This window comes from Podarcis pityusensis (genome assembly GCF_964106645.2).
Source record: "Podarcis pityusensis genome assembly, chromosome: 3".
Taxonomy (NCBI): Eukaryota; Metazoa; Chordata; class Lepidosauria; order Squamata; family Lacertidae; genus Podarcis; species Podarcis pityusensis.
Genome location: NC_138026.1, coordinates 266,760 through 288,063, shown reverse-complemented (window position 1 = coordinate 288,063; position 21,304 = coordinate 266,760). Strand labels below are relative to the sequence as shown.

The following is a 21,304-nucleotide window of genomic DNA, read 5'->3' as shown; positions in this document are numbered from 1 at the left end:
TGAGGTGAGTGGGGCTGAGAGACTTCAGAGAAGTGTGACTAGCCCAAGGTCACCCAGCAGCTGCATGTGGAGGAGCGAAGACGCGAACCCGGTTCACCAGATTACGAGACTACCGCTCTTAATAGTCCAGTTTTAGAGCCACAGGGCTCTGGTTTATTGTGTTGCCTGTTTTGACCTCCTACCTGCTTTCCCCTAGCTTTTATTTTTAATGAAGCTTCCTAATTTGACCACTGAAGTGTGTGTGGTTACCAACCTCAGGGTTCTAGAAGCCCCAGCCCCCATGCCTAGACGATTGGAGTTCATGCTACTGAAAATTTAGGCTCAGAGTTGTGCGAGTCCAATACGTTCTTCTGAGATCTGGGAGAGACTTGGGGAGTTTTGGCTGCCTTTAAACTCTGACTAACTTGCAAGGGAACTGCTTGGGAAACACAGGGTGTTTTGGTCTCAAGTGTTCCTGGAGTTTAAGAAGTTTAGGGGGTTCTGCCAGGGAAACAAGGAAGCAGCTTGGATATTGGCCTAAGACAAGGCAGCTAAAAGCTGGTCCTATTTCCCCCAACAACTTGTGTGCAGGTTGCACTGAGGAGTGCTGGGTGCACTGGCTTTTGAAAAATACCTGCTTTCATCCCAGGTCCCCTCCCATCCGGGCAACGAGTTAAGTGGGAGGATGGTGGCAGCAACTACCTGAGAGTAAGAGCCATCGAGAACACTGCAGGGTTGTGGTGTTGCAGCTGGATAAGGAGAGGGGTGGAAGATGTATAGGCACAGAAGCCTCTATGGACTGGATGAAGTCTGCAAAATCGCAGGTAAATAGTCCAGTGCTTTTTGTAGGGAAAGTAATTCACTTTATTCTGTCATCCACAACTGGCCAAAATGGTTTCCCCGCACTTGCTTTGGGGGTGGACAGGCAGGTTGCTGCCATTTGTCTAGCACAGAGGACAACTTGAATCAGCCAAGTAGGACTCAAAATATACCTAGAATCATAGAATCATTGAATCAGCCAAGTAGGACTCAAAATATACCTAGAATTATAGAATCATAGAATCATAGAGTTGGAAGAGACCACAAGGGCCATCGAGTCCAACCCCCTGCCAAGCAGGAAACACCATCAGAGCACTCCTGACATATGGTTGTCAAGCCTCTGCTTAAAGACCTCCAAAGAAGGAGACTCCACCACACTCCTTGGCAGCAAATTCCACTGTCAAACAGCTCTTACTGTCAGGAAGTTCTTCCTAATGTTTAGGTGGAATCTTCTTTCTTGTAGTTTGGATCCATTGCTCCGTGTCTGCTTCTCTGGAGCAGCAGAAAACAACCTTTCTCCCTCCTCTATGTGACATCCTTTTATATATTGGAACATGGCTGTCATATCACCCCTTAACCTCCTCTTCTCCAGGCTAAACATGCCCAGCTCCCTTAGCCGTTCCTCATAAGGCATCGTTTCCAGGCCTTTGACCATTTTGGTTGCCCTCCTCTGGACACGTTCCAGTTTGTCAGTGTCCTTCTTGAACTGTGGTGCCCAGAACTGGACACAGTACTCCAGGTGAGGTCTGACCAGAGCAGAATACAGTGGCACTATTACTTCCCTTGATCTAGATGCTATACTCCTATTGATGCAGCCCAGAATTGCATTGGCTTTTTTAGCTGCCGCGTCACACTGTTGGCTCATGTCAAGTTTGTGGCCAACGAAGACGCCTAGATCCTTTTCACATGTACTGCTCTCAAGCCAGATGTCACCCATCTTGTATTTGTGCCTCTCATTTTTTTTGCCCAAGTGCAATACTTTACATTTCTCCCTGTTAAAATTCATCTTGTTTGTTTTGGCCCAGTTCTCTAATCTGTCAAGGTCGTTTTGAAGTGTGATCCTGTCCTCTGGGGTGTTAGCCACCCCTCCCAGTTAGGTGTCATCTGCAAATTTGATCAGGATGCCCTCCTCCAGTCTGCCGGGACTTCGCCTGTTCTCCAGGAATTCTCAAAGATGACTGCCAGTGGTTCTGAGATCACATCTGCCAGTTCTTTTAATACTCTTGGATGCAGTTCATCTGGCCCTGGAGACTTGAATACATCTAAACTAGCCAAGTATTCTTGTACTATCTCCTTAGTTATTCTGGGCTGTGTTTCCTCTGCTGAATCATTTGCTCCAAATTCTTCAGGTCGGGCATTGTTTTCTTTATCGGAGAAGACTGAGGCAAAGAAGGCATTGAGGAGTTCAGCCCTTTCTGTGTCCCCTGTTTGCATTTCACCATCTTCTCCTCTGAGTGACCCCACTGTTTCTTTGTTCTTCCTTTTGCTACGAACAGACCCATAAAAGCCTTTTTTGTTGCTTTTAACCTCTCTAGCAAGCCTGAGTTCATTCTGTGCTTTGGCTTGTCTGACTTTGTGTCTACACGTGCTGGCTAATTGTTTGAATTCCTCTTTGGTGGTTTTCCCCCTTTTCCATTTTTTGTACACATCCTTTTTTAATCTTAACTCAGTTAAAAGTTCTTTAGATAGCCACCCTGGCTTCTTTAGGCACCTTCCATGTTTCTGTCTCATTGGTATTGCCTGACGTTGTGCTTTTACTATCTCCCTCTTAACAAACTCCCAGCCATCATGAACTCCCTTTCCTTTTAGTATTACTGTCCATGGGATCTCACCCAGCACTTCCCTAAGTTTTATGAAGTCGGCTTTCTTAAAGTCAAGAAATTGAGTCCTAGTATGCTTGGCTGCTCCTTTCCGCTGTATAGTAAACTTCAGAAGAGCATGATCACTCGCGCCTAATGATCCTTCCACTTCTACCCCACTAACCAGGTCATCAACATTGGTTAGGACCAGATCTAAAATGGCTGTTCCTCTTGTTGCTTCTCCCACTTTCTGGACAATGAAGTTGTCTGCAAGGCCAGTGAGGAATCTGTTTGACCTTATGCTCTTGGCTGAGTTTGACATCCAACAAATATCCGGATAACTGAAGTCCCCCATTACTACTATCTCCCTTCCTTTTGCATGCTTGGCCATCTGTTCCAGGAAGGCATCATCTATGTCCTCCGTTTGGCTTGGGGATCTATAGTAAACTCCCACAGTGAGGTCACTGTTATTCTTCTCTCCCTTAATTTTGACCCAAATGCTCTCACTTTGGCTTTGAGGTTCTAAATCTTGGATCTCTTCACAGGTATACACATCCCTGACATATAACGCCACTCCTCCTCCTTTCTTGTCTGGTCTGTTTCTCTGAAATAGATTGTATCCCTCCATTATTACATTCCAATCGTGGGATTTATCCCACCAGGTTTCAGTGATGCCTATTATGTCATATTTAGTTTGCATCCTTGGAGGTAACAGATTGGAATTGATCCCACGTAACAGGACCAGACAGAACTCTAGCACTCTCCCGCCCTGGCCCTGCTCCCATGGTGGAGTCTACCTCTTCCTGAATCTGAGCGACTTTATCTGCAAAAAACTTTGCAAAATCATTGCAGGAGATCATGTGGCCTGTACTGGGCCCCGATGTAGCAGGTGGTTCCGCTAAATTGTGAACCACCTGAAAAAGGCTCCCGCTGTTTTCTGCAGATGCAATAGAGGCGGTGAAGAAAGTCTTCTTTGCCGTCGCTACCGCCACTTGGTAGGCTCGACATTGAGCTCTAACCCGTGTCCGGTCAGCTTCAGAATGGGTTATCCGCCACCGGCGCTCTAGCCGTCTCAGCGATTGTTTCAGTGCCCTCAGATCCATGGAAAACCATGGGGCTGTCCAGGCTCCATACAATTGGAGAGGGCGCTTCGGAGCCAAACAGTCAATAGCCCTGGTTAACTCCGCATTCCAGCGGGCCACCATGGAATCAGCTGAAAGGCCATCAACTTGGGATAAAGCATCCCCTACCACTCTCTGGAAACCATTTGGATCCATTAAGTGGTGGGGCGGACCATCCAAATCAGTCCCACCTAGTACACACATACTGCAATGTGTAACAATACGGAACTATCTGTACAGATTTTGAGCTTGGCAAAGATTATTTTCAGTTTTTAATCAAATCTGCAACATTAACCAAAACATTCAAGAAATACTAACATTGCCAGTGCTTCCAGCTTAGTTGTTTGTGATAACAGTTTTAGTTTCTCGGTGTCTAAATACGAATTGGTAATATTTAATATTTTCATCAACTGGGGTGTTTTCCAACCAGAAATGCTGATATGATTTCCAACATGCAGAGAAGCAGATTTCAAAAGATGTCAAAATATCAGTAATACAAAGGCATAGAAAGGGACAGTGGGGTTGTCACTGTCAAAAAGTGGCTAAGATATGATTGGAACTTATAAAGAACAATCAGTTGCTTACTCTAACTGTAAATCTTTGCATAAACATTTGTGCAGACACAATTATGAGTTCTCTCCCTATGCAGAAACTTCTCAAACCATACTAGAGATTTGGCAGGTACCTCAATGCCAACCTCTCTGTCTAGGGGCTTAGGTCCTGCCTTCCCACTCGGCTCAAATCTTCAACCCACATAGAAGCTCTCTAGAAGGACCATGCAGAAGACATTAGGTACTAAGTACCATAGTACTAAAATATGGATGATCATCTGGATGTGGTGGGACTAACAAAAAATCACTACTTTGAAGTAGAATAGAGTGAGTAGTGTTTCTATAGCCCAGAAAGAATATATTTCAATGGACAGAGATACAATAAGTAAGCCTAACTTAACTGGAAAATATGTGGAACAAATATATTACTATTCTTTAATACACGTATATATTACTATTCTTTAATACATGTATGAGAATAATTTGCATCAGAATGAAATCAGGTCAAAAGCCATCAACAATCCTTCCCCCAAAAAAGCTCTGGGCCATCTCCCCCCATTTTCTTAATTTTGAGTCCCCAAAAATAGAGGGCATCTTATACATGGGGGCGTGTTATACACGGGAAAAATACGGTAAGTCAGAAGTCCCACAGTGTAATTTCCCATACCATCTCTAACCATCCACTATTATAGGCAGTCAATAATTCAAAAAGAAAGTCAGCACTATTGAACATTAAAACTCTACAGCTGCACCCAGACCATTTTTAGACATTATTACCAGAAGAATGACCCATTAAACTCAAGCACGGCTGGACCTATGACTCACATGAAAAACTACAAACGGAAAATTTAATTTAATTAGGCCTTATTTTCTTATACTCCATAGTAAGACAAAAACATTTCCATTAATTTTGGTCACCTCTGAAGATTCCAAATGAACTTACGATGAAAGTGGCTACACAGCTGTCAAGTGCACTGTTATAAGATGCTGAGAAATGCAACCTATTATTTCAGGAAGTGCTGCTAGTAAAGATTTTACATTTAAAGAAAATAATTACAACATTCTGGACAAATTAGATGGCTTGGAAGTATGCTTGCATATCAAATCAAATAATTTTTGTTCACTGCTTGAGAAGCTAGGGAATTAAGTCCATTTCCCAATATTAAAATTCAATATTCTTCAGTTAGAAAGTGCTGTTGCTTCAAAAATGATATAATTCTAATTAAAAACCACTGTTCATTTCAAATCTAATTAAAACAATGTAACTGGAGAATATTCAAATTGTTGTGTAGATGTTCACTGTGTAATTCATTTTGACAGTTTTCCAATATCACATGGCTGTACATTTCAATAACAACAGCTGAATAAATGCAAGAGCTCTCAAACAGTAGTGCCCAAATCACATTTAATGAGGATTTACTTTAAGATTTACTTTGATGTAAAGATACTGAGGAGCAGGCTTTCTAATGCAGTTATAAAACAGTGCCACCATGAGGAGGTGACGTGAGGCATGATTTAGAATTTGAGCTAAGCATGTACCAAACAACTTGCCTCCAAATGCTGTAGTCTACAGGAACATGTCATATGATACCTTTCTTTCCGGATTAAATCTGAAATGTCAAATGCAATTATAGGCAATAGTTGGATCTAGAATTTCACGAGTGGAATTCTGCTCACAAAGCTGGATGCTCTTGGATCTCTGCTGCGTCCACAACCACTGAAAATTTGCTAGGGTTTGGGAGCCCTTTAGAGCAGTGTAGGTGGCAGCAGGTTATTCCATTTCAGTTTATGGAAGCGACCACTTGGAACAAGCCCATTCCACTAACAGATTACCCCTTCTGTTCACAGGAGGCTCCTTCTGTTCATGGAAGGACATATTTTGTATTGCTAGTATTGCATTGTTGAAATGTTTTGTTATTATTTTTGTATTGTTTTGTTGTTTATATTTTAAGTCCTAAATCTAGGGGCAATTGTTTGATCCCTAGGATAAAATGGTGAGAATTCTTATGTGATTAGAAAAAGTGGTACTCACACGAGCTCCTTTTTCTGGGAAACATTCACAACCCCAACTGCAGTCTCTTCCTGCACAAGGTCCTGTATAAGACTTCTGTCCCTGAAAAATAAAACAGACATTCAAATGACAGTTAAATAGCAGGGCAACAGCAAGAAAAACAACTAGTATGGCAAAACTAAAGGGAATCATAGAATCGTAGAGTTGGATGGGACTGCGAGGGTCATCCAGTCCAACCTTCTGCAACGTAGGAATCTCAGCTAAAGCCTCCATGACAGATAGCCATACAACCTCTGCTAAAAACCTCCAAGGAAGAAAAGTCCACCATCTCCCAAGGGAGTCTGTTCCACTGCCAAACAACTCTTACCGTCAGAAAGTTCTTCCTGATGTTTAATTGGAATCACCTTTCTAGTAACTGGAAGTCATTGGTTCAAGTTCTACCCGCTAAAGCTGGAGGAAACAAGCTTGCTCCAACCTCCAGGTGACAACTCTTTAGAAATCTGAAGATGACTATATCATTTCCTCTCATGCTCCTCTTTTCCAGGCTACACATACCCAACTCCTTCAACCATTCCTCATAAGGCTTGGTTTCCAGAACCTTGATCATCCGGTCACCCTCCTCTGCACACCATCCAGTTTGTCTTAAATTGTGGTGCCCAGAACTAGACATAGCATTCCAGGTGTGGCCTGACCAAGGCAGAATAGAGTGGGACTATTACTTCCCTAGAAGAACATTTTAAGTGATTATTAATGATTGGGGACTCATTAACCAATCTTAAATTGAATACCATTTACTACTTGGATGCATAGTAAATTAAAAATGACATTGAAACAAAAATGTTTTAAAGTGTGTGTGTGTGTGTGTGTGTGTGTGTGTGTGTTTGCCAACAAAAAAGAGAGAAGACAACTGGAAGCTGCAGCAGCCTCTGTTGCTGAATGAGAAGTGGTTAAATATTCTAAAAGAAAAGACATCACTGAAAATTTAATCAGCCTTACAAGCAGTAAAGTTATGTACACTGTATCCCTGCTGGATACACTGGTATGAGCTACATGTGTGCTTGGAAAGAAGAGCAAGATTAAACAGAACAATATTTCTGCAGATGGGAACAGAGCTTACCATTTATGTACAAACAACTCAAAGAATGTGAAACTGCAAGTGACGCCTGAATGCTTTTCTTAGTGAAAAATGGGAGCTCATCTTATTCATCAAAAGTTTTTTGTTGGAATGCAAACTTTGAAACTATGCATTGCAAAGCAAAGGACAATACATCCTTCCTCTTCCAGGTTCACATAAACCTGTTGTTCCAATGTATTATTTCTTACCTAGTATACTAGGGTTCTCAGCAAACTACAGGCAATTCTCTTAAAGCCAGTTGCAAAGATTTTAAGGTTTTTTTCAATCTAATTTTGTCAAAACAAAACATAAGCCAGTATCAATAATACAATACATACAGAGGTGTACAATGTCTATATTTAACTGCTCTTTGCTTACATATCTATGATTGTCCCATCTGCTTAACTCAGAAAGGTCCTAAGACGAATTACATCATTAGCTTCACACAACAGGAAACTAGGAAGTCTGGACACTCTTCCCTACATGGTGCTTTGAGACAGGTCTATTTATAAACTACTTTGCATCTGACTATTGTAGTTCACCCACCTGCACATTTTGGCTATTCTATGGAGTTTTCAGTTTTCACATATAATTTACAATTCATTTGCTCTTATTATGTACACATATGTACATACATACATCATACTGTACAGCTCAGATACTGTTTTTGGATGATGCAGAAATTTTCTGCAGTACTTTACTTCAAAAGCTGCATAAACATTGTCTCAGAACTGCAGTGGGTCTTGCGGTTTACTTTGCAAACAAAACGTTCTTATCAAAGTACAAGCTAACATACTGAGATTATAAACATCCAAATAGTCAACTTCCTTTAGCAGACTCAAACAATATCATCTTGTTGGTTCACATCCTCTCTCATTACGTTCCAAGCCGAACTGCTTAACAGATTCAGGAAATGTCTGTTCTGGGAACAAACAGAAATATTTGAAGACCTACATTGTAGTGCACCAAAAATACTGTTGCTTGTTTGCAAACATGGTGCAAATATTACAAAAAAATGTGAGCATTTCTCACTGAAATTTAGAATATCAAGAAAGTAATTCTTTTTAAACAGCCACATGATCTTATTTTGGATTATTTATATTATTATAATTATGTAGATATGCTTTTAGACTTAGGGCATGTACACATTAGTGACTCAGAAAGTAGCTGTCATTCCCCCCTGCTGTGTTTCAAGCTGTGTTTTAAGTTGCTGTACATGAAAGGGAATTTCCGATCTCTCTATATCCTTTTAGGACTCAATTTAGGACTCCATTTTGTTTGCTAAAACCAGTGCTATTTTTCTAGAAAAAGAGGTGTCGGAACTCACCATGAAACTCCCTTGTTCTCTTATAATGGTGCGAACTCCCGCTGTGCTCCAGGGGCTTCAGGCGGCTATCCGCAAGCCTTCGGAGCGCAGCGATCCCTCTTGCTCTCCAGGCTTCACTTCCCTGGAGAGGTGCTGCACAGTTTTCCCTCTCTGCGCAGCGCCCCTTCAGGGAAGCGGGAGGAGAAATGGAAGGGGCTCCTTTTCTCCTGCCGCTTCGCTGAAGGGGCGCTGAGCAGAGAGGGGGAGAATTTTTTTCCCCCTGTTCTCTCCCTCCTATGGTCCGGTGCGTCCTATGGTCCGGTGCGTCCTATAGAGCGAAAAATACGGTGCTGGCCGGTTGTCACCTTGAGGAGCAGACAGAGAAGGCAGTGGTGGCTGGCGGCAATTCTCAATGGCAAGAAATACCTTCCCATCCCAAGGATTATCCAGGACTACGGATGGATGGATACTCAGTTTCTTAAAGTGAGCGCTTTGTTTTATTAATGAAACAAACCAGGAGACCCCAGCAGAACGCCTTGTGCAAAGTGCTTCTAGGTTTGGCGGCTGTTGTTTTTAAGCGCATGTTGTAGGGGAAAAGGGAAATGATGGCCAGCACGTTGAGCCTGTGCCTTTCTCTCTCTGTTTCTCATCCGAAAGGGGAAGGAGCAGGAGGCAGGGAGAGCAGTCTCTCTCTAACCGGCCAGGATGATGGCGAAAAGAAATACTGCCGCTGCCACCGCCCCATTCATACGCTCCCCTCCCCGGGACCCCACGACAGATGAGCGCGTGAGAGGGGAGCATATGAATGGGGGCGGGGGCGGTGGTATTTCTTTTAGACATCATCCTAGCTGCTTAGAGAGAGACTGCTCTCCCTGCTTCCTGCATTCCGGGGGGGGGGGGTCTGCTGCGATGGCACCCTGCCAGAATAGTGGTGCCGTGGGCGGCCCGCTGCCTCCGCAAGCCCATTCCTCCGCCAGTGGAGAGAAGGTGAAATGAGTGTCTAGCAGCTCCCCTCTAGGGCCCAGAGGAAGAGTGTGTGGTCCCCGGAAAAGCTGATCAATCACCAAATGATTTACATCTGTGGAATATATTCCATTTCAATTGCTACATATATTTGCAAACAGTATGCATAATAACCTGACAAATCAGGAATTTACTGCGTCATAGAACTTCAAACAGTAGACTTGGACAGCAGCCCGGACTGCAAGATAACAGTAAGCCACGAAATGCTGCGCTGGCAACAGACAAGGGAAATACACACATACACAAACTAAGCTGTGCTCGTCGGATTAAAGGATACATGACTGTTCAACATGATCGAGAATTGATTAGCCAGGGACTGGAGACTTTGAGAGTTTAAGATCGGAATGTGGAAGTTATGAGAATCACAGGAAGGCAGAAATATAACTATGTGAGATGATTCTTCAGAGATCCAGAATATGGGAAGTCTGTTTGAAATTTAATAATTAATAATTTGGATTGTAATTTGTTTTCGTTTTGTTTTTTCTTGAATTGGATTATGATTTCATCTGATTTGTTATTAATCAGATGTTCTTAATGGAAAATTAATTTAAATTTTTTTTTTAAGAGAGAGTTGCAGTTTTAATCTAAAATCTTAGGTGCAGTACTGGGCGCACAACTCAGAAACTGCTTGCACTGATGAAAATCCCTGTTGCAAAATGTGCCCAGAACAATGGGAGTTTTCATAGAATCATAGAATCATAGAATCATAGAGTTGGAAGAGACCACAAGGGCCATCGAGTCCAACCCCCTGCCAAGCAGGAAACACCATCAGAGCACTCCTGACATATGGTTGTCAAGCCTCTGCTTAAAAACCTCCAAAGAAGGAGACTCCACCACACTCCTTGGCAGCAAATTCCACTGTCGAACAGCTCTTACTGTCAGGAAGTTCTTCCTAATGTTTAGGTGGAATCTTCTTTCTTGTAGTTTGGATCCATTGCTCCGTGTCTGCTTCTCTGGAGCAGCAGAAAACAACTTTTCTCCCTCCTCTATGTGACATCCTTTTATCTATTGGAACATGGCTATCATATCACCCCTTAACCTCCTCTTCTCCAGGCTAAACATGCCCAGCTCCCTTAGCCGTTCCTCATAAGGCATCGTTTCCAGGCCTTTGACCATTTTGGTTGCCCTCCTCTGGACATGTTCCAGTTTGTCAGTGTCCTTCTTGAACTGTGGTGCCCAGAACTGGACACAGTACTCCAGGTGAGGTCTGACCAGAGCAGAATACAGTGGCACTATTACTTCCCTTGATCTAGATGCTATACTCCTATTGATGAGGCCCAGAATTGCATTGGCTTTTTTAGCTGCTGCGTCACACTGTTGGCTCATGTCAAGTTTGTGGTCAACCAAGACTCCTAGATCCTTGAACCCTGTTTTGAACACTGTTGTTGTGGTTCTTGTTGTTGCTGCTGCTGCTATTATTAATTAATTAAATTTATATACCGCCCTATACCCACAGGGATTCATATATTTAATTCCTCACATAAGGTTATGAGCCCAGAGGGAATTAAATCATAGAAAGTGGAAGGTTTTGTGGTGATTCCAGCGATAAATGTTTTACGGAGTTTTTCAGCTTTTGAGGCTTGAGTATCAAAGTGCAAAAGATAGAATCCCCCAGCCCCCTCCGAAACCAGGGAGAAGCTTCCTAGGCAAGAAAATAAAATGTACTGAAGAGGTAAAAAAAGACACAATAGCAATTGTGAAAAGACACAATAGCAATGGTTGGGTGACCTGGTATGGACAGTAGTAGAGGGGTAATAACCTCATTCCTCAAGTGGCAAGGCAAAGTTTCATTTTTGTTCTTTTTGAAAAGCTTTTTGGCAGTTTTTCATTTTATTTTTGGCATTTCTCTGTCAGCATTTTTGTTCTTTTTAGGGAATTTTTCTGTTTTTGATTTTTCAAATGGATAGCAAGAATTTAATCAGCCTAATGGCTATAGGACTAACTTAGTTGTATTTGAGGTTGGTTGGTTGGTTTTAAAAACAATCAAATGGTAAATAAATGTTAAGAAATAAATAAATCTTAAACTTGCAAAAGATTATGGGTGCAACACTGAAGATTCTATTTGCAAAGCGCAACCTATTTTAATAGCTCATTTACATAGATAGTTTTAATTATATCACTGTTTAATAACTTTTTCCCCATGTTTTTAGCTGCTTGTTTTATCTGTAAGCCACCTTGAGTCCCATTTCAGGCAAAAGACAGAATACTGTATAAATGAAGAATTAGAATAATTTATCTTGAATAAGCTTTAATTTAGCATTAACTAAATTAAAAAACTAATCTAAAACTAAATTAATTTAGCATTAATCATTTCATGTTTTCACATATTAAAGCAAGGTTTTCCTATATTTATATGAAAGCACCCACTGCTCATCTCTAGGTCATTGAAGATGGAACATAACATAACATGAACAGAACATTTTTAAACTTCTCGCTGTGTGATAGACATGGAATTCTCCAAAAGAATCTGTTTCCCAGCTGTTTCTAGCCAGGGTCAGTCAAACGGATGACTGAGTTCTGTTAGGGAAAACAAATAACTGTGCTGTGACACTAGGTCCCCAGCTGTTTTTATAGCTCTTTTGTGTATCAGCATTTTGATGTTCCCAATAAAATGCACAATAGAAAAAAATAACTTCTGGTGGTTGACCAATGTATGATGATAATTTCTTGATGAATTTTTAAAACTAGTTTTGACCTTTTGTCTTCTATGTAAGTTTGACATACAGTTTTGAACACCACCTTAAAATTAGTAGCTTTGCCTAAAATTCTTTGTGTTTCTTCTGTACATATTATTTGCGCAGGTCCCTGGGCAGGCAGGCAAAATGGGAACAGCTGCTGCCCCAGAGGGTGTGGTCCAGCTGCTGGAGCAGCATTATAAAGCCTGCCTGCCTAAAGGGGCGGGGCTGCTCCCAGCGGGGAGACACCAAAGGGGGTCGTCCCTTGGGGTGGCCCTTTGGGGGTGAGACAAGGGCAAGGGCCAGCCCCTCTGTGTTAATGTTATTAAGTAATTATTTAAATGTTTCTAGGTCTTCTAAATTGTTTTTAATCTGTAGTATTTTGAATTTTTGTTTGTTTATTTTTGTTGGGGGGTGGGATGGACGTTTGGTTGGGGCTGGGGATTGGTTTAATTTTAGTATGATTGCAAATTATTATTATTATTGGGGGGGTTGTTTCTACTGTTTTATTAGTTTGATGTATGGTTTGTGTTCTGTTCTGAAGGGGAAAGGGTCAGGACTGCCTGGGAGTGGGCCCCAGCCAACAGAATGGCTGCGTCAATTTCCACGGGGTGGGGAGTGGGATTCTCTGGGACACCCGATCTCAGTGATCACAGGCAGGAGAAGGAGCTACGCTAAGACCAGACCATGTCATTACCAATGAGGCAGGTTTAGTTGTTGTTTGAAGACTATCCCTGACTCCAGGTCTGATCCTGACTTGAAGGATACTGGAATCAACAAGGGAGACCCACAGGAACTTAAGGAGCTGCTGTGCAATGCCAGGTCAATGACTCACATGACGGCTGTCATCCATGACTTGATCGTGGATGGAGGACTTGACCTGGCATGTGTAAGAGAGACTTGGTTGGATGAAGCAGATGGGCCTGTTCTTGCCGCTGCTGGTCCACCAGGTTTCTCTTACGCACAGCAACCCAGATCATATGGGTGTGTGTGGGGGGTCATTAGCTTGCACCAGGCATCCTGTTGGGAAGACCAGTTTTCTGACGGCATGTTCTGAAAGCTGGGCAATAGGGGCAGTACAGGATTCCTTTTGGTGTACTGACCTCCCTGCTGCACCAAGGATTCCCTGCCTGAGCTGCTTCAGGTCGTGGAGGATGTTCTGCTAGAAACACCTAGTTTGGTTGTCCTAGGGGACTTTAACATCCATGCCAACACAACCTTACAAGGGGTAGCTCGGGACTTTGTGGAAAGCATAGCCTCCATGGGGCTGTCCCTGAATACGTTTGGCCTAACTCATAGTCACAGGCATGCCTTAGACCTGGTGTTTACCTCTATGGATGTGTGTGAACTGACAGTAAGTAAAAGCAAAACAAAAGAAGTGCCATGGCCAGATCACTTCCTGGTGCAACTGGACTTCTCCGCGAGCCTTCCCCTCTGCAGAGAGGTGGGACCAATTTGGATGGTCCGGCCCCCCCCCCCACTTAATAGATCCAAATGGTTTCCCATGTTGATGGCCTTTCAGCTGATTCCCTATTGGCCTTACCAGGGCTATCAACTGTCTAGCTCCAAAGCATCCTCTCCGATTGCATGGAGCCTGGACAGCCCTGTGGTTTGCCTCAGAGCTGAGGGCGATGAAACAACTGCTGAGATGGCTAGAGCACTGGTGGCGGGAAAACTCATTCTGAATCAGACAGGACACTGGTTAGAGCTCAACATCGAGCCTACCAAGTGGCAATAGCGACGGCGAAGAGGACTTTCTTCACCGCCTCTTTCACTTCTGCAGAAAACAGCAGCAGGTGGCTTGCAATCTAATGGAATCATCTTCGCCATCGGGGCTTGGTAAGGCCTGCAAGATCTCCTGCAATGATTTTGCAAAGTTTTTTTTGCAGATAAAGTCGCTCGGATTTGTAAAGAGGTAGACTCCAAGGTTTCCCAGTAGTAATGTATGATGTATGGAAGTGAGAGCTGGACCATAAAGAAGGCTGATCGCTGAAGAATTGATGCTTTTGAATTATGGTGCTGGAGGAGACTCTTGAGAGTCCCATGGACTGCAAGAAGATCAAACGCATCCATTCTTAAGGAAATCAGCCCTGAGTGCTCACTGGAAGGACAGATCGTGAAGCTGAGGCTCCAATACTTTGGCCCCCTCATGAGAAGAGAAGACTCCCTGGAAAAGACCCTGGTGTTGGGAAAGATGGAGGGCACAAGAAGAAGGGGACGACAGAGGACGAGATGGTTGGAAAGTGTTCTCGAAGCTACAAATATGAGTCTGACCAAACTGCGGGAGGCAGTGGAAGACAGGAGTGCCTGGCGTGCTCTAGTCCATGGGGTCACGAAGAGTCGGACACGACTAAACGACTAAACAACAAAGACTCCAAGGTGGGAGAAGGGCCGGGGGGGGGGGGAAGAGTCCTAGAGTCCTGTCTAGTCAAGTTACATAGGCTCAATTTCAATCTGTTACCTCTGAGGATGTGGACAGGCTGCTTGGACAAGTGAAACTGACCGCCTGTCTCCTTGTTCCTTGCCCATCCTGGCTTATAAAAGCGAGCCGGGAAGGGCTGGGCTATGGGCTCTGCGGGGTGGTGAATGCTTCTCTCTGTGAGGGAGCCTTCCCACACCCACTGAAAGAGGCGGTCATTAAACCGCTTCTTAAAAAAACATCTTTAGACCCAACCAATTTGGCCAACTATCGCCCAGTCTCAAATTTACCATTCTTAGGTAAGGTGATTGAGCGGGTGGTTGCTGAACAACTCCAAGCACGCCTGGAGGATGCGGACCATTTGGATCCCTTCCAATCAGGATTCAGGCCTGAAACTGCCTTGGTCGTGCTGGTTGATGATCTCTGGCAGGCTAGGGACAAAGGTGAGAGCTGTTTCCTAGTTCTGCTGGATCTCTCAGCGGCGTTTGATACCATTGACCATAACATCCTTCTGGACCATCTAGAGGGGCTGGGAGCTGGGAGCACTGTTAAACAGTGGTTCCGCTCCTTCTTCGTGGGCCGTGTCCAGAAAGTGGTGGTGGGGGATGAGTGTTCAGACCCCTGGGCTCTCACTTGTGGGGTGCCTCAGGGTTCTGTCCTCTCCCCCATGCTTTTCAACATCTACATGCAGCCGCTGGGAGAGATCAACAGGGGGTTTGGGCTGGGTGTTCATCAGTATGCGGATGATACCCAGCTCTACCTCTCTTTTAAATCAGAACCAGTGAAGGTGGTGAAGGTCCTGTGTGAGTGTCTGGAGGCAGTTGGAGGATGGATGGTGGCTAATGGATTGAGGTTGAATCCTGACAAGACAGAAGTACTGTTTTGGGGGGACAGGGGGCGGGCTGGTGTGGAGGACTCCCTGGTCCTGAATGGGGTAACTGTGCCCCTGAAGGACCAGGTGTGCAGCCTGGGAGTCATTTTGGACTCACAGCTGTCCACAGAGTCACAGGTTAATTCTGTGTCCAGGTCAGCTGTCTACCAGCTCTATCTGGTACGCAGGCTGAGAACCTCCCTGCCGCAGGCGGACTTCCGGGTTAGCGCCACCGGCAATGGCGGGCTTCCTCTGATCTGGAGGAACCCGCTCCGTGAAAATTAGGGTCTGGACCGCCACAGCGAGGTGGAGACCCATCAAAAACCACAGGCGGGAGAAGCCTGTGGACCTGGGATTCGGCTGGCACCTTTAGCGCCTCCCCTACTCGCGGGGAAACCCGGCTACGGGGATCCGGAGTGACGTGGGGTGAGCGGCGCGGTGCTTCGAATCGACTGCTCTTTTCACGGAGTGAAGCCGCATTGCTGTTGTCGGAGAGCGCTGACTTTTTTCCTGTGGACAACTGGACTCTAAACAAGTACCCGTGAGTAGAACAGAAAATTGGATTACTAAACTTCGTAATTTGGCACCGGAGCGGGAAGGTCTAAACAGGAAGTCCGCCTTCCACTTTTGTAAACAGTTTGAAGCAAAGACATCGTAAGCTAGAGTCTGGAAAGTCGTTTGTAAAGGATTAAATTTTCATCATTTAAAATTACTGAACCCCCCTTGGAAGCAGGAGAAGAGGGGGGAACCTTCTTTAGACTGTTTAAACCTGCAGAAGAGAGAGTAAAGAAAGGTAAATTTCCACCGTCTTGAACCTGGGAGCGGGGTGTCAGGACAGACGTTTTGGGGAAGTTCATTGACTATGGACAAGCGTTTTTGACAGATAGTCATAAGAAGAGAAACATATTGATTCCATTGTTCCCTTTCGCATTTAAAAGGAACAAAATATCCGAAAAAGGAAAACTTTGTTGCTAGATCTGCTTTAAAAAAAAAAAAAAAGATGGATACAAATAGAAATTGTTTCCCCTAGAGGGAGCTTGTGAAACTGTTATTAGAGTCGAACTGGGGAGCTTTGCAGCTGTAGAGATTAAAGATCGTGGGACCAGACTTTGACCTTGAACAAGAATGTGCTTAGAGGAGGCTTTGGTGTTTGCTTTTTGCAAGACAAGTGCTTTATTGGAACAGTTACATGAGAAGATGGATTTGATGACTGTTGCGATTGGAAATTTTGGACAGGCAGTGGGTACCTATATAGAACCCACTCAGGAATTAACCCAGGAATGTGCTTTGACAGATCAGATAAAGGAGGAGGATGTTGCTGAACCTCAAGTAACAGAAATGGAGAGAGCTGCGGCCCAGCAGGAACATGAGTTGTTGGATTTGACGAATGAACCTGGAAAAAGTCAGATTTGGAGAGATGGAGGGGATTTGGCTTGGAGATGGGGGGTTGAATGGATCCCCCTATGCAGGGATGTTTTGACCTTTCGAGTCTGGCTTTGGGCCGGGGGGAGTTCGGAGTTGTGGGGGCCCTTAACTTTGGAGGGACTTTGAAACATGCCTTTAAATTGACTATGGAAAAGGGGCTGACTTGTCGAGAAGGGACAAAGATATTGTCAAGTTGGAGTCTCCCCGAGTGAAAGGAAATTAAGAATAAGATCAGCAGAAGACAAAGTAAAGTACAGGTATAAACATGAAGAAGACCTGCGGAAGGGACATGGAAAAGACTTAAGAGCCTCGGATACAAGGTCACCAAGTTGATGGACCAGATGGATGGGATAGAAAGGACTGACAAAACCCGAGACCAGGAAGAAGAGACGATGGATGAAGATTGGAAGAAAGTTTTAAAAATTTATTTAGAAAAGTATCGTAAAATTAATGAGTATTAGAAAAATGTTGGAATGAAATTATTTGGCTTTAGCAGAAATGTTAAAAAGAATTATGTATGAATATGTTATGGTTAAAAGAATTTGGTATAAATAAGATTTAAGTTTTAAGTTTTAAGGTTTTTTATGGATAAGATAAGGTTAAAATAGATTAAGGTAATTTAATGACAGAATATTGTGAAAGATGGAAAGGATTTGCTGAGATAATTAACAACTAGAATACAAAAAAGGGAGGTGTGAAGAGGTCGATGAAATAAGTTAATGAAAGTTAAGGATTTGGGAATATTGGATTTGTTTTTAATTTTTTTGTTTATTTTTGCTTTTTGATTTTGATGTATTGTGTGTTTTGTTTTTTCTTTTTGACTGTGGTTTTTATTGATTTGTATTGTTTAATTGTTATTTTTATCTATCTACCTTTTTCTTTCTTTTTCTCTTTCTCTTGTTTTTTCCTTCTTTTTTCTTTGTAACTTTAAAATTCTCAATAGATATCATTTAAAAAAAAAAGAGAGAGAACCTCCCTGCTGCACACTGTCTCACCAGAGTGGTGCATGCTGTAGTTATCTCCCACTTGGATTACTGCAATGTGCTGCTCTACATGGGGCTACTTTTGAAGGTGACCTGGAAAATGCAAATAATCCAGAATGCAGAAACTAGGCTGGTGACTGGGAGTGGCCACCAAGACCATGTAACACCGTTACTGAAAGACCCACATTGAAATTGAAATACTTTATTGTCACTTGTACAACTTGTACAATACAGTGAGATTACACAAGCACCCCCCTCTCAGCTCTCTTAGTCTTAATTCCCCTCGTTTACTGACGCACACCAAACCCAAAAGTCAACTGCCCTGTTGTTATCTTTTAATTCAGCAGCCTAACAGCCCACGGATAGAAGCTGTTCTTTACCCTGTTGGTGCTACTAACCATGTTTCTGTATCTTCTGCCCGAGAGCAGGAGATCAAGAAAGTGCTGGCCAGGGTGTGAATCATCCCTGAGAATTTTCCTCACTCTCCTGAGGTAACATTCTTCCGCTATTTCATCCAGCGGATTCACGGGACAGCCCATAATATCTTGTGCTATATTCACCACCCTCTGCTGGCACTTCCTATCAGTTGATGTCAAACCAGCGTACCACACTGTGATGCTGTGGTACATTGGCTCCCAGTACATTTCCAAGCACAATTCAAAGTGTTGGTGCTGACCTTTAAAGCCCTAAACAGCCCAGTATACCTGAAGGAGCATCTCCACCACCATCGTTCTGAGGAGATTTCACCCCTCCCATATCCAAGAATCTCCTGAGGAGTCTGCTGATTCTCCAGAGAGGCGGAGGCGTGTTCTGCTCTCTACTTATTCTGCTCCAGCACCAAGTCAGTCAGTGTCGGAGAGAGAGAGACTGAGTGTTAGAGATCGTGTGTAGAGATAAGGTTGCTGCTAAGAGCAGCTGCAGACACTCAGTGCAGTGCAGCATTCATTTATGCTTAGACCTATTTAGCTCTATATATAGTTGTATAATAGTTGTAGATAGAATAAAGAAGATATTCTACAGAGCTGCTCTCCGAGTTGTTTATATACTCTGCTAGACTCTGCTATACTCTGCTGTGCGACGACTGTCTTCTTGTGGAAGTGAATCCGGTGCTCACAACTCTAAGCTGTGAGTCCACAGCACTTTGACCTGTTCCTGCGCAGAAGGTGGTCTCTGGAAGTGCTACCCAGCTCGCCTAGCCCAGTCGGGGCTGAGTGGATGAGTCCAGTTGGTGGCACTGGCTCAAGGGCGATGCTGACACGTTCATCTCAGACACTGAGGTCCAGCACCGAGGGTCTTTTACTGGTTCCCTCCCTGCAAGAAGCGAAGTTACAGGGAACCAGTTAGAGAGCATCCTCAGTAGTGGCGCCCGCCCTGTGGAACACCCTCCCATCAGATGTCAAGGAAATAAACAACTATCTGGCTTTTAGAAGACATCTGAAGGCAGCCCTATCTATGGAAGTTTTTAATGTTTGATGTTTTATCACTTTTCTATTATCATTATTAATATTCTGCTGGGAGCAACCCAGAGTGCATGGAGAAACCCAGCCAGATGGGCAAGGTATAAATAATAAATTGTTGTTGTTGTTGTTACTATTGCCGTCGCTATTACTATTATTATCATATGGTCTTGCTTGGTTTTGCAGCTGCTAAATTGTGCTAATTAGTGTTTTATCTGTAAAGAGAACTAACAGTATTTCATAACCGATTGATTGTTAGCCACTTTGACGGTCCTGCTTGGATGAAAAGATAGGTTTAAAATGTTTTAATAATGAATAAACATAGCTACGAAAATTCTGTAGATTGTGGAAGACTTCCCTGAAGTATGGCAGCATCACCAGCACTGATGATAGCTGCAGAAAGTAATATGCAGACTGTAAATGAAGACTACTGGGAGAGCAATGGACTCTCTTTCCCAATAAAACCTAGTGCATAGGATCTGAAACAGGGTTGTGATCTGAACTCACAGAGTCCAAGGTCCACTCAAGCAAAACTAAGGCTGCTGATTACAAATGAGAGGTATGAATTCAATGCAATGAGATAGTGAATAATTATTAATGATTTTAATGTATGTATTTATTTAGCAGTTTTATTAGCTACCCTTCAGCATAAGCTCCGAAGGCAGCAAACAATTAAAAGTAAAATTCAGTAAGATAAAATAACAAAATAGTAAAAGCTTAGAGAAGGAGCAAAACCAATAAAAAGCAGCTGAATAATACAATTAAAACCATCTATACAAGATGCTGCTCACATGACTCTGCAATTAAAACTTTTGGCTGGTGCTGGAAAGACAGCAATATTAGCAAGTAGATGAGTCGCTCCAAGGTGCGACAACAAACGATAAGGAAGAAAGAAATGAAAAGACCAATTTCTAATAAGACAAGTGGCAAAAAAAATCCAATACTTGGATCTCTTGAGCATTTTCTCCATCTCTCATTGATACCTCACATCCCATCCTGTGGCTTAGGTACAAGATCAAGTATTCCCCATTTACACTACATACTTCCAGACTCACATCTTGCACTGATTTGTTCCTACCTCTTTTTAAAATGGAATTATCAAAAGAGGAAAACACCCCTACATTAAAAGAGTGGTTACAGAAGCTGTGGGAAATTGCTTTGATGACCAAACTGATCCACTTTTTTTTTAATTAAGTTTTTTTACTATACAGAACTTATCACCTAAGCTGCTTACACTCACCTTGAAAGATGGATTAAAGAGCCTGGAATTGTCAGAAAAAAAGAAATCAATCTCAATGGAAGATTGCTAAATCATCTACAATATGCAGATGATATAGTCATAATAGCCCAAAGTCAACAAGAATGCAAGAAACACTGGAAGAACTAAATGAAGAAACAAAAAAGGCAGGGCTGAAGATGAATCTAGGCAAGGCTAAAGTAAGGTTTAAAGAAGAGAATGATGTACAAATAGAATGCAAAGAAAAAAATCAAGTTGAATAGATCTATTTGGGGGGGGGAGTTATTTGTCCTGTCTTCACGCTTTTTATGATGGAGGACCGCTGTAGCCACCCCCAACGACATGTTCTCAAGATGGAGGGGGAGGGAACAGCTGCAGTCACCTGCGGTTCCTGCGCAATGTTTGCCATCTTGCCAAAGGTTGCAGGCAGCTTTACCTGCAGCAATTGCATGTTGATTGCCCTCTTAGAAGACAAAGTCCAGCAACTGGAGGAACGTGTAGCTACGCTCCAAAG

At 43.2% G+C, this 21,304-nt stretch overlaps 1 protein-coding gene across 1 annotated transcript in view; it reads right to left on the bottom strand.

Moving 5' to 3' along the window:
- COL4A2 (collagen type IV alpha 2 chain) overlaps positions 1–21,304 on the bottom strand; it is a 191,437-nt gene that overhangs the window by 155,747 nt on the left and 14,386 nt on the right. The window contains exon 4 of the mRNA XM_080997344.1: positions 6,302–6,382. Within this exon, the coding sequence (XP_080853470.1) occupies positions 6,302–6,382 (81 nt within the window). The remainder of the gene's footprint in view (positions 1–6,301; positions 6,383–21,304) is intronic.